This window comes from Poromitra crassiceps (assembly GCF_964638095.1).
Source record: "Poromitra crassiceps genome assembly, chromosome: 25".
In the NCBI taxonomy this organism is placed as follows: domain Eukaryota; kingdom Metazoa; phylum Chordata; class Actinopteri; order Beryciformes; family Melamphaidae; genus Poromitra; species Poromitra crassiceps.
In genome coordinates, this window is record NC_139649.1 from 5,333,719 (window position 1) to 5,347,787 (window position 14,069).

At 42.0% G+C, this 14,069-nt stretch overlaps 1 protein-coding gene across 1 annotated transcript; it reads left to right on the top strand.

Annotated features, from left to right (window-relative positions):
* Positions 1 to 430: 430 nt before the first annotated feature.
* On the top strand, positions 431 to 11,799 carry LOC310798064 (myosin heavy chain, fast skeletal muscle-like; the record flags this gene model as incomplete). Its single annotated transcript, XM_083660546.1, has 39 exons — positions 431 to 637; positions 724 to 867; positions 960 to 1,116; positions 1,224 to 1,251; positions 1,344 to 1,440; positions 1,525 to 1,617; positions 1,710 to 1,773; positions 1,855 to 1,953; positions 2,043 to 2,146; positions 2,263 to 2,401; positions 3,096 to 3,214; positions 4,245 to 4,394; positions 4,481 to 4,651; positions 4,743 to 5,046; positions 5,179 to 5,243; positions 5,356 to 5,443; positions 5,558 to 5,675; positions 5,755 to 5,878; positions 5,961 to 6,097; positions 6,180 to 6,435; positions 6,532 to 6,774; positions 6,859 to 7,035; positions 7,114 to 7,259; positions 7,344 to 7,434; positions 7,543 to 7,932; positions 8,025 to 8,151; positions 8,302 to 8,420; positions 8,507 to 8,703; positions 8,799 to 8,982; positions 9,087 to 9,252; positions 9,377 to 9,501; positions 9,927 to 10,235; positions 10,330 to 10,533; positions 10,633 to 10,758; positions 10,865 to 11,035; positions 11,121 to 11,225; positions 11,330 to 11,425; positions 11,523 to 11,651; positions 11,759 to 11,799. The coding sequence occupies 39 exons, from the start codon at positions 431 to 433 to the stop codon at positions 11,777 to 11,779; spliced, it is 5,790 nt and encodes a 1,929-aa protein (XP_083516672.1). The 3' UTR covers positions 11,780 to 11,799.
* Between the last annotated feature and the right edge of the window lie 2,270 nt (positions 11,800 to 14,069).

Consider the following 14,069-nt stretch of genomic DNA (forward strand, 5'->3'; position numbering starts at 1 on the left):
GAGAAAATGAGGGAATGCTGCAAGGCTCTCTTTATTTTTCTTTAAAATACAGGATTAGATCGTAAGATACATTTAGTTTTTATTTTCTTTATTTCCAACATTTAAAGCCCTGATATTACACACTCCGGTGCAGTAGGTGGCAGTATGCACCTATGCACGTTTGCAATCCACCATTAAAATTAGAGAAGATCTGTAATCTCTACCTGTATCACTTGAAACTCAAACATCATAAAATACTATTTGTTTTATTTAGGGGTTGTGAGAAGTTCCTCTGTGATTGGGTGGTAGAAAAAGGTGAGTTATGTTTTCTCTATTTAAACTACTATTAAGAATCATTGTATTATACAGTGTTCAGTCTCCAAACCAAACAATGCACATCAGATAAGAGGAAAGTTACTTTTGTTTTGTCAATCTACAGAAAGCCGCCAACATGAGTACTGACGCGGAGATGAAGCTTTATGGCAAGGCCGCCATCTATCTCCGTAAGCCAGAGAGGGAGAGGATTGAGGCTCAAGCCTCACCGTTTGATGCCAAAACCGCTGGCTATGTGGCTGATGCTAAGGAGCTGTACCTTAAATGTACAATCCTGAAGAGAGATGGTGACAAAGTCACTGTCAAAGTCCTTACCACCCAGGAGGTAGGTTGAAGCTTCATGAAACTCACAGCAGTGTAACTTACCGTTGGAATTTCAACACAAGCTGAAAGTGTCTTTCAATATTTCAGGAGAGGACGGTTAAGGAGGATGATGTCTACCCTATGAACCCTCCCAAGTATGACAAAATTGAGGACATGGCCATGATGACCCATCTCAATGAAGCCTCTGTGCTGTATAACCTCGCAGAGCGTTATGCAGCATGGATGATCTACGTAAGCTCTTCTGCCTATGGAGTAAAGTGTAATATTGCACATGGACTCATACAACATACTGTGAGTGGTCATATCTCTCTCATCCCCTTCAGACCTACTCTGGGCTGTTCTGTGCAACTGTGAATCCCTACAAGTGGCTCCCAGTGTACGATATGGAGGTTGTAAATGCTTACAGAGGCAAAAAGCGTATGGAGGCTCCACCCCACATCTTCTCTGTCTCTGACAATGCCTTCCAGTTCATGCTTGTTGGTACGTTCTTGTAAATAAAATGTATAAACTATCAATAAACTACATAACTCATGTTACATATAAGTAATACAGATAAGAAATATATGAATTCATGTTTCCTTTTGCAGATAGGGAGAACCAGTCTGTCTTGATCACGTAAGTTTTACATCTATAGCACCTACCTCTGTAAGACCAATAGCATCAAATGAATTGAGTTAATTTCTCTGAATCTACATATCCATCCCCAGTGGAGAATCTGGTGCTGGAAAGACTGTGAACACCAAGCGTGTCATCCAGTACTTTGCAACAATCTCAGTGGGTGGGCCACAGACGGATTCAAAGAAGGTATTTTTCTAAAAACATTGGAGAGTTGTTGTTTTTTTATACAAATGTACGACTGAAATTAATATATAAAAACACATATTATAGGGCTCACTGGAGGACCAGATTATTGCAGCCAATCCCTTGCTGGAAGCCTATGGTAATGCCAAGACTGTGAGGAATGACAACTCCTCTCGTTTTGTAAGTATGGAGAGATTTTCAACTGTGAGAAACATCTTCAATAATATATTGCATATGCAGAGGAATGTTGAACAATGTACTATTCAAAACAGGGTAAATTCATCAGAATCCACTTTGGCGCAACTGGTAAACTGGCTAGTGCTGATGTTGAGACATGTAAGTATCACATTCACATATTAAATAGAATGACTAACATTATCAGTGGTGTAGATTTTGAGTTATGAACAATACTTATAGATCTGCTGGAGAAGTCTAGAGTGACCTATCAGCTTGAGCAGGAGAGAGGCTACCACATCTTCTTCCAGATGATGACCAACCACATACCTGCGATTGTTGGTGAGCTAAACATTGTGATACAATGTTCAATCAACCCACCTTGTTCACATGGTCCATAACCATTACTTTAAACCTTTTATGATCTCCAGAAATGTCGCTCATCACCACCAACCCCTATGACTTCCCCATGTGCAGCATGGGTCAGATCACTGTGGCCAGTATTAATGACGTTGATGAGTTGATGGCCACTGATGTCAGTGATGTTTCATTTTCTTAATCTATTAAAGATTCACTATTCCATCACAATTACTCAGTAAAATGTAATTTCCATATTGACTCACACAGTGTCAATACCTCTATTGAATACAGAATGCTATTGATATTCTGGGCTTCACCGGTGAAGAGAAGATGGCCATCTACAAGTTTACCGGTGCTGTGCTCCACCATGGTAACATGAAGTTCAAGCAGAAGCAGCGTGAAGAGCAGGCAGAGCCAGATGGCACAGAAAGTGAGGATTAACTTTGTGGATGAGTAAGAAACTAGAATGACCGCACCGCGGATTTATGCCTCCGCCTTTAGTTCATTATTGAGTCCAAGTCGCCATTTGAGGCAAATTGGAAGAAATTCCGTCAAGGCGCTCCTGAGATGTTGCGTTACAGAGCTTGGAAATTGGGTGTGTGAGGTCACAGTGACCTTGACCTTTGACCTTTGACCACCAAAATGTAATCCGTTCATCCTTGCGCCCAAGTCGACGTTTGGGCCAAATTGGAAGAAATTCCATTAAGCCGTTCTTGATATCGTTTTAACGAACTTGGGAATGGCATTCGTGAGGTCACAGTGACACGAAAATCTAGTTCATTCTTGAGTCCAAGTCGATGTTTGAGGCAAATTTGATGAAACTCCATTAAGGCATTCCTGAGATATCGCGTTAACAAGCTTGAAATTGGCGTTCGAGAGGTCACAGTGAGCTTGACCTTTGACCACCAAAATCTAATCAGGTCATGCTTGAGTCCAAGTCGATGTTTGAGGCCAATTTGATGAAATTCCGTCAAGGCGTTCCTCAGATATCGCGTTAACGAACATCGGATGGACGGACGGATGGACAGACGTACGGACGGACGGACAATCCAATCCATAATCCATAAAAAAAACTCTACAAATCAGTCATATATCTAGTAAATGTATTTTTGTGACATTTTCAGATGCTGACAAGGTGTCTTACTTGCTGGGCCTGAACTCGGCTGACTTGCTGAAGGCTCTGTGCTACCCCAGAGTGAAGGTCGGAAATGAGTATGTCACCAAAGGACAGACTGTGCCACAGGTCAGCAATTCATTCTCTTGTTTAATTCATTCTATACAATTTAATAATTAAGTCAAGGGCCAGTGCATGAATGTGGTTAAGTACCTTAAGAAGCTGAATTATTTAGACAATATTTCTGTTGTATTGGAGGAATTTCATGAGCTACATGTATCTGGAATAGAGTTAGCATCTGAATGTCCTCTGTTACCTGTCACTGCATGTGTTGATTGCCATATTGTTAGTTATGTTTCAGTTAAAATGGTACTGCCATACAGTATATAGTATTTGGCCTGTAGGCAAAAAATATATAAAATAATCGAATGTGTAAATTTGAGTTAAAGGATCTGTAATTGATTAAATCTGTGAGAGGACCCTCTTTGTGACACTGGATTCTAATGTTGGTCTCGACCTAGTTTCAAGATGAAGACCAGACACGCTACCTCATATCATATCACAATAGGCATCAGCTCCTAGCCTAACGCAAGCATAATCCTAGTGTGACGTTAAGCGTAATCCTAGTGTGACGTCCGCTGTGACGTGTGACTCATCACCCCATCCTCAACAGCCAATCAGCCCCTCAACTTGCCAATATGACGTCGGTAATGACGTCAATGCCGAGGCTATGACGTGGCAGTACTTATAGCCATGCTCAGCGTGTCATCGTCCTCTTTCCCTGATCCTTCTCCTCCATGGTCACTGTACCTGGCCTGATCGCATCCCATCCTCTGAAGCTGTGTTTCGCCCCACCCACCTCCCCAGTCCACCACGAATGTCTTGACTCCTGAAGAATCCCCTACGGGGGGGGATTATTCTCTATCCTAGTCCGAGCAGATGCCCTCCTCTCTCACCTCAAGAAGAGAGGCATCTTACCACGGAGTCATTACGCCAAAGAACTAGTTGCCATGCTGCCATGCCATAGAATTAGTTGCCATGCCATTTCATGCCATAGATCTTATCGCCATGCCATTCGTGAATAAAGCTTGCTTGTTAATTCTACCCTCTGGTCTCTCATGATTGAAATGGTATTAATTCAAATTAAACCTTTCTTCAGGTCAATAACTCAGTGAACGCCCTGGCTAAGTCTATTTATGAAAAAATGTTCTTGTGGATGGTCATCCGCATCAACCAGCAACTGGACACCAAGCAGCCAAGGACATACTACATTGGTGTGCTGGACATTGCTGGATTTGAAATCTTTGATGTAAGTATGCATTCATGATAATGGATTGAGAAGATAACCTTGTAACATTTGTGATAATATTAGCTTAATCCTATTTCCGCCAACAGTTCAACACCTTGGAGCAGTTGTGTATCAACTTCACTAATGAGAAACTGCAACAGTTTTTCAACCACACCATGTTTGTCCTGGAGCAAGAGGAGTACAAGAAGGAGGGTATCATCTGGGAGTTCATTGACTTTGGCATGGACTTGGCTGCCTGCATTGAGCTCATTGAAAAGGTACACAATAATGTGGTGACGTCATGTTAGAATTCACGATATGCAAGAACAGTGCCTCTTCATGATGTATGTATTTGCACTTTTTATACAGCCCATGGGCATCTTCTCCATCCTTGAAGAGGAGTGCATGTTCCCCAAGGCCTCAGACACTACCTTCAAGAACAAGCTGTACGACCAGCACCTCGGTAAAAACAAAGCATTTGAGAAGCCCAGACCAGCCAAAAAAGGCAAGATTGAGGGCCATTTCTCTCTGGTGCACTATGCTGGAACTGTGGACTACAATATCACTGGCTGGCTGGACAAGAACAAGGATCCCCTGAACGACTCTGTGATTCAGCTGTACCAGAAGTCTAGTGTTAAGCTGCTGCCTGTCCTGTATCCTGTTGTTGTTGAAGGTACAGTGTCACTTTATAATGCTTATTATGTTTATGGGAATTAATTAATGTTTTGTCTTTAAAATAAACTACTACTGAGAAAAGTCAGATGAATGATAAAGTCTTGATTTTAATAAATCAACAAATCAACAGAGAAGGGCGGCAAGGGAGCCAAGAAGAAGGGTGGTTCCATGATGACTGTGTCCGCAGCGTTCAGGGTAAATTCTAAGAACAGCCTTAAATGCCTTTTTGTGATGAACCTCAAATGCAATTTTTATTCTAATTTTATGCTTTTCACAAATAATGTTTGGTTTTATCTTGTATCTACAGGAGAACTTGGGCAAGCTTATGACCAACTTGAGGAGCACTCATCCTCACTTTGTACGTTGCCTGATTCCCAATGAGTCAAAGACTCCAGGTACACTGACAGCTAACCAATTTTCTATATTCTCTGTACATGTTGCAGTCATTAGCTTAGCAGGAGTGAGACTTTAACTTTGTCATTGAAAATTCTGAAATAACTTCTTCACAGGTCTGATGGAAAACTTCCTGGTTATCCACCAGCTGAGGTGTAATGGTGTGCTGGAGGGTATCAGAATCTGCACAAAAGGTTTCCCCAGCAGAATCGTCTATGCTGACTTCAAGCAGAGGTATCATCTAATTTATCACAGACTTGGTCTAACTTTGAAAAGAAGGTCCCGAATGTGACCATTAACTGTTTTGTGATAGGTACAAAGTACTGAATGCCGCTGCGTGCCCTGAAGGAACATTCATGGACAACAAGAAGGCTTCTGAGAAGCTGCTTGGGTCTATCGATGTGCCTCATGATGAGTATAAATTTGGACACACCAAGGTAAACAATTGAGTAAGAACCAACTATAATCTGTTTCATTCATGAAAATAAATGGTCTATAATAGTTTTATATTCTTGTCAGGTGTTCTTCAAAGCTGGTCTACTTGGTGTTCTTGAGGAGATGCGAGATGAGAAGCTTGCTTCTCTGGTCACCATGACTCAGGCTCTTGCCCGTGCCTACCTCATGAGGAGGGAGTATGTGAAGATGACGGCAAGGAGGCAAGTGGACATTCTAACCACATATTCAGGCTGAATGCAGTACCAATATGACTTTACCCATAACACTGATTTCCTTTCATAGGGAAGCCATTTACGGCATTCAGTACAATATCCGCTCATTCATGAATGTGAAACACTGGCCATGGATGAAGGTGTACTACAAGATTAAGCCCCTTCTGCAGAGTGCTGAAACTGAGAAGGAGCTGGCGAACATGAAGGAAAACTATGAGAAGATGAAAACAGACCTCGCCGCAGCCCTGGCTACAAAGAAGACACTGGAGGAGAAGTTGGTGGCTGTCGTGCAGGAGAAGAATGATCTGCAGGCTTCATCTTTATGTGTGAGTAAATGGCAACAGAAAGCTTTGTTGATTTCTCACAACTCTTCCAGAGTAAATGTTTAAATATTTCCCCTTTCTCACATTTATTCCAACTAGGAATCAGAGAATCTGTCAGATGCTGAGGAGAGATGTGAGGGCCTTATCAAGAATAAGATCCAGATGGAGGCAAAACTCAAAGAGACAAGTGAGAGACTGGAGGATGAGGAGGAAATGAATGGTGAGCTAACTGCTAAGAAGAGGAAACTGGAGGATGAATGCTCTGAGCTCAAGAAGGACATTGATGACCTGGAGCTTACCTTAGCCAAAGTGGAGAAGGAGAAGCATGCCACTGAGAACAAGGTTCATGGATATTCACTATGTTTATTATATCATCCAATATTTGAATAATTACCCAATTATGACAATATGCTTTTACATAATCAGGTGAAGAACCTGACTGAAGAGATGGCCTCTCAAGATGAGAGCATTGCTAAGCTCACAAAGGAGAAGAAAGCCCTCCAAGAGGCACACCAGCAGACTCTTGATGACCTGCAGGCAGAGGAAGACAAAGTCAACACTCTGACCAAGGCCAAGACCAAGCTTGAGCAGCAAGTGGATGATGTGAGTTCATGAACATGCTATTTGCAATTCAATGAGAATATATGTCTGCTGTAATTATAAACATGTGTTATTTTGCAGCTTGAAGGTTCTCTGGAGCAAGAGAAGAAGCTCCGCATGGACCTTGAGAGATCAAAGAGGAAGCTTGAGGGTGATCTGAAACTGGCCCAGGAATCCGTCATGGATCTTGAGAATGACAAACAGCAGTCTGATGAGAAAATCAAAAAGTAATGTGGACAGAATTTGAAAACTGGATGCACAAAATATGTCATTGCAACCAATATCTTATGATGATGTATTTTACTCAACAGGAAGGACTTTGAGATAAGCCAACATCTCAGTAAGATTGAAGATGAACAATCCTTGGGTGCTCAGCTACAGAAGAAGATTAAAGAGCTCCAGGTGTGGAATGTTTGATTTAAAATCGATGTCAAACTTGTCAGGAAGTTTTCATGCGATGTGTCAGTTGCATACTGTACATTCATGTAACAATATTTCTTAACTTTCAAGGCTCGTATTGAGGAACTGGAGGAAGAGATCGAGGCTGAGCGTGCTGCTCGTGCCAAGGTTGAGAAGCAGAGAGCTGACCTCTCCAGGGAACTTGAAGAGATCAGTGAGAGGCTTGAGGAGGCCGGTGGAGCGACTGCTTCTCAGATTGAGATGAACAAGAAGCGTGAAGCTGAGTTCCAGAAGCTGCGTCGTGACCTTGAGGAGTCCACCTTACAGCATGAATCCACTGCTTCTGCTCTCCGCAAGAAGCAGGCTGACAGTGTTGCAGAGCTGGGAGAACAGATTGACAACCTGCAGCGTGTCAAGCAGAAGCTGGAGAAGGAGAAGTGTGAATACAAGATGGAGATTGATGACCTCTCCAGCAACATGGAAGCTGTGGCAAAAGCCAAGGTACAGTATAATGCTATTTCTATACATATATACAATATACACTTGATTGTACAATACACATATGATTGAATCTGTCTAACGTTGATAAACAGGGAAATCTGGAGAAGATGTGCCGCACCCTCGAGGACCAGTTCAGTGAACTTAAGGCTAAGAATGACGAGAATGTTCGCCAGATAAATGACGTCAGTGCTCAGAGAGCAAGACTGCTGACAGAGAATGGCAAGTCTTACTTTTACTGACTTGTTCATAAAATATACCAATGTACTTTGAACTCAAACCATAATAAGACCATTTTATAGTTTTACATTAATCCTGGGCCATTTGGAAGTGTATACTATTTCAACAACAACAAAATCAATTTCCCTCTAGGTGAGTTTGGTCGTCAGCTTGAGGAGAAAGAAGCCCTTGTCTCCCAGCTGACCAGAGGCAAGCAAGCCTTCACACAGCAGATTGAGGAGCTGAAGAGACAAATTGAGGAGGAAGTTAAGGTGAGGAAAATTGTCAGAGATTTCAAGGTTTTTAAAGATTGTATGGTCATTTATTCATTGGTTTGTATTTTAATAATCTTTTGCAGGCCAAGAACGCCCTTGCCCACGGTGTGCAATCAGCCCGCCATGACTGTGATCTTCTGAGGGAGCAGTTTGAGGAGGAGCAGGAGGCCAAGGCAGAGCTGCAACGTGGAATGTCCAAGGCCAACAGCGAAGTAGCCCAATGGAGGAGCAAGTATGAAACTGATGCTATCCAGCGCACTGAGGAGCTTGAAGAGTCAAAGTGAGTCAATGAAGATTTTCTTTTTCCTAATGGTCGCTACAAAATACTTGTTAGAAACAATACATGAATCCTTACATTTCGCAAATGCTTAACAGGAAAAAGCTTGCCCAGCGCCTGCAGGAAGCTGAGGAACAGATTGAGGCTGTGAACTCCAAGTGTGCATCTCTAGAGAAAACCAAACAGAGGCTCCAGAGCGAGGTGGAGGACCTCATGATTGATGTGGAGAGAGCCAATGGTTTGGCTTCCAACCTTGACAAGAAGCAGAGGAACTTTGATAAGGTGGGTTGACACGGATTACCTTGTCACAGCCACTGGAAGTGTCAAAGTAATAATCATTCCAAAATTGGTTAGGCTAACATTGCTCATTTTAAATTACTATGCAGGTTCTGGCAGAATGGAAGCAGAAATTCGAGGAGGGTCAGGCAGAGCTTGAGGGAGCTCAGAAAGAGGCTCGTTCTCTCAGCACTGAGCTGTTCAAGATGAAAAACTCTTATGAGGAAGCTCTGGATCAGCTGGAGACCCTGAAGAGGGAGAACAAGAACCTGCAACGTGAGTTCTCATCTGATACTGTTAGTAATAGTGATTTGAAATATGTTCATGATGTGTGTCAGTTAGAATGAGACACATAGCCTGCTTTCTTTGACTTTGCAATATTAAATATAACCCTCTGCAGAGGAAATCTCAGACCTGACTGAACAGATTGGTGAGACTGGAAAAAGCGTCCATGAGCTGGAGAAGTCCAAGAAGCAGGTGGAGACAGAGAAGTCAGAGATCCAGTCAGCTCTTGAGGAGGCTGAGGTGAAATTTCAACTTGGAAGGCTTAAACCAGCTTTATCATTATAACATCATTAGTATATCCGAAAACTGTAAACAGTTTTGCACACATTCATTTAGTTTGACAATTATTGAGAGTTGATTTGACTCAAGTCGTGGACCAGTGATAAGTAGGCTATATAAAAGTTATCATATCATATATATCTATATCTATATATATACTGTATATCTATATATCTGACTCTATATCTATATCTATATCTACACACACACATATATATACACACACATATATATATATATATAAATCTGCAGTGTTCCTTTAACATTTGAATTGCGAATGTCTGTTAGGTATCTTTTTTCCATGAAATGTAGACATATTATGGAACAATAGAGACATGCCCAATATTACATTCAGAAGACAACACAGGCTATGTGTTACATTTTAGGGAACTCTGGAACATGAGGAGTCCAAGATTCTGCGTGTCCAGCTGGAGCTCAACCAGGTCAAAGGTGAGGTTGACAGAAAGCTGGCAGAGAAAGATGAGGAGATGGAGCAGATCAAGAGGAACAGCCAGAGGGTGATTGACTCCATGCAGAGCACCCTTGACTCTGAGGTCAGGAGCAGGAACGATGCCATGAGAATCAAGAAGAAGATGGAGGGAGATCTGAATGAGATGGAGGTTCAGCTGAGTCATGCTAACCGGCAGGCTGCTGAGGCCCAGAAGCAGCTGAGGAATGTCCAGGGACAACTCAAGGTAGGTACATCACATGACAACTGTATACATGCTGTTCTATGTGCAGATACATTCTGATCTTGTTTCTGTTTCTACAACACAATCGTAACATTAGGATGCCCAGCTGCACCTTGATGATGCTCTCAGAGCGCAGGAAGACTTCAAGGAACAAGCTGCTATGGTCGACCGTAGGAATGGTCTCATGGTGGCTGAAATTGAAGAGCTGAGGGCTGGTCTGGAACAGACAGAGAGAGGCCGCAAAGTGGCTGAGACAGAGCTGGTGGATGCTAGTGAGCGTGTTGGACTGCTGCACTCTCAAGTAAACAAAATAATTAATTTACCAATACTATAATCAATACACTTCATGTGCACATCATTATGTCATTGCTAAACTGAGTGTTCTCCTTCCTCTTCCTAGAATACAAGTCTTATGAACACAAAGAAGAAGCTGGAGGCTGACCTGATCCAAGTCCAGGGTGAAGTAGATGACAGTGTTCAGGAATCAAGAAATGCAGAGGAGAAGGCCAAGAAAGCCATCACTGATGTGCGTTCAAATTTTATTTCATAGCCATCCAGATCTCAGCCATACCTCTGGAATAATATGAATGTCATATGGCATTTCTATTTAACATAAATGTTTCATTTTCTAGGCTGCTATGATGGCTGAAGAGCTGAAGAAAGAACAGGACACTAGCTCTCATCTGGAGAGGATGAAGAAGAACCTGGAGACCACAGTCAAGGACCTGCAGCACCGCCTGGATGAGGCTGAGAACTTGGCCATGAAGGGTGGCAAGAAACAGCTCCAGAAACTGGAGTCCAGGGTAAGTTAACTGTTACACAGATGACAGTAAATAACATTACAAAATATGCAGAATGAGTCTCATAGTTTATAATTCATTTCTGAAGGTGCGTGAGCTGGAGGCAGAGGTTGAAGCTGAACAGAGACGTGGAGTAGATGCTGTTAAAGGTGTCCGTAAATATGAGAGGAGAGTGAAGGAACTCACATACCAGGTATACCAAGCTTACTTTGTGACAGTATTCCTATTAACTAAATTACTAATTTGAAAGATAATATGTAGATTATTGATGGTCATTCCTGTTCCTACTTACATTAGACTGAAGAGGACAAGAAGAATGGCGTCCGGCTGCAGGGTCTGGTAGACAAGCTGCAACTGAAGGTGAAGGCCTACAAGAGGCAGGCTGAGGAAGCGGTAAGTTCAAATCATGTAAAAATGCCATTTGCAAACATTTTCTAAATGTTTCCTCGAGTCTTCAGATTTGCAATGAGAATGTATGATGGTTTCACAGGAGGAGCAGGTCAACACTCACCTGACAAAGTCCAGGAAGGTTCAGAATGAGTTGGAGGAGGCTGAAGAACGAGCTGATATTGCCGAGTCTCAGGTCAACAAGATGAGAGCTAAGAGCCGTGACTCCAAGGTAAACACATGTCCTTCATCAGTACATGTTTATTCATTGAATATTGACTTTGAAATTATTGAAACATTTTGTTTGAGTTTGTCTGAAAATGTGTTTATTTTTCACAGGGAAAAGAAGCAGCTGAATAAGTTCTCTCATTAAAAGCATCACAAGAAGTCATAAAATATGACATTGTTGATCGCATACAATAAATATCACCACAAATACTTGTCTTGTCTTTATTCATAGCTTCATTCCTTTGAACAGGAAAGCATCAATGCATCTGACCTGGTAGAAGTTATGTGCTTCTCTGTTAAGAATGATAGTCGGTGCCAAAGGGCCCACCATAACTGACAAATGAGTCTGATAGATTCTTTAAGTGTGCTTTTGTATTTTATTTACTATGCTTTTGTCGACCCTTTGCTTCACTGATACAATGTTGAATCAACACTGTAAACTGGGGGATTTTAGGTTTACTGAGCAGCCTTTTGGGACCGTTTGTTATTTATGGAAGGAGGCACTGGAGGAAAATATGGGAGGGTGATGCTGTTTAAAATGTAGTCTCAGGGAGGCTACACTGTTTTTTAATTTGAGTCCAGAGGAGGGTTATACAAATTTGAATCGATCGAATACATGCATGCACGCACACACACACCTACACCTACACCTACACCTACACACACACACACACACACACACACACACACACACACACACCCACACACAGTGTATATATATATATATATATACCTATATATACCTATATATATATATATATATTAGGGCTGTCAAACGATTAATTTTCTTAATCGCGATTAATCGCATCTTTGTATCGCATGTTTAAAATGCCATTATTTTATTTCAAAGCATTTTTTATTCAATATTAATAATTCTTACCAGTGTGTCTACAAAATATATCTTGAACAGAAAATAAATGCACAATTGTAAACAGTGCAGTACACGCTTCAGAACCGATACTTCCGGCAGCGGCGCTGTGGAGCAGCCGAAGTGTCTGAGCTAAAAACTTTGGCACTTCCATGTGAATAATGGCTCGATATTGGAAACTACGGAAAATTTTGGAGTACATTGGTGCCGTAGCATTTGATAACAACATTGTGTGTGAGGTAGGTAGTTTTATTGTGATTGATAACGTGTATATCGCGTGAAGCCATTGGAGCTGACCTCCCAGTGAGGATCTGCGCATCCGAGACTGAAGGAAGAATGACTGATGAGTCTCGCGTTGAGGCTACGGCGACGCTAGCTGCTCCGGTATGCTTAGCTTTTAGGTGATAGCTCAAACTCGATTTACTTCGGTGATATTTTAATTCCGTCTTACACACGGCTGGACTGCAATGTAATCTTACCGGTGCGATGGCCGGTGGGCCTCTCCCTAGTGGGCTGGTCAGGTTGGTGAAAAAGTATGTATTATGTATTTGATTGGGCCGGTAGCGGCCCATTCAGGCGTCAATAATGAATGAGTCTCTGGAGTGGCCCTCTAACCAATCAACGTTGGATTGTGAATTTGTGGAACAATGCCGCCCCCGTCTGGCGGAGTCAGGCTATAGCAACTGTCTGTCACTCACTTCAATCACAGTGTTTGAAAAGTAGCGCTGCATCATGGCACCACCGTCCCCCTAAACGGATTAAAATCACTGACTTCACATCGGCGTCGTCGTCTGCGTCTCACTCGTTTGAGGTAAGTGTGGCAGCTATTTGAATTTGACCAAGCGATAGGATTCTGGGCTGGCTTGTAGCCTTGATGCGGTACACGCCAAACTCTATTAGAAAATGTGGCAATTTAACACACTGCCTTCCTTGATATCGGCAATCGCACCTACCTGGTAGAAAACTACCTAAAGGCCTTCACAAATTCGTAGAGCCTGCTGGTAAATTCGGCGTACATATGATCGACCAAGCACTACTTAATTTCAACAAAATGACAACTTTTAGGATTGGTGCACACTGCTAGGTAATCGATGAGTGAGCTAGCTAACGTAACGTTATTCATGGTGGTAGCCAGGTGGGTTAAACGGCAACAACGACGTTATGATTTTCACGTTTTTATAACGTTTAGATTAATATCTAAACTGTGCTTATTAGAGTAACTTATAAACAATATTTCATTTCCAATGACTTGCTTGCTTGCTCCATCAAACACAGGCATGGAATGAGTTGAGTTGTAACAGACTATGGGGAAAGATACATCAGACATATGGGAAATGTTTGTGTGGCTATATTATGTCCAAAGTAATCTACCGTAAATTCCGGACTATAAGCCGCGGCTTTTTCCCCGTTTTTTGGCCCTGCGGCTTATATAACGGTGCGGCTTATCTATGGATTTTTTCAGAAAAAAAAAAAAAAATACAAATAAAATCTCTCTTTTTTAGCACTCTTTCTAACTATAAATCCACTTCTGTTTTAATTTCCTCTCTTGCCCTC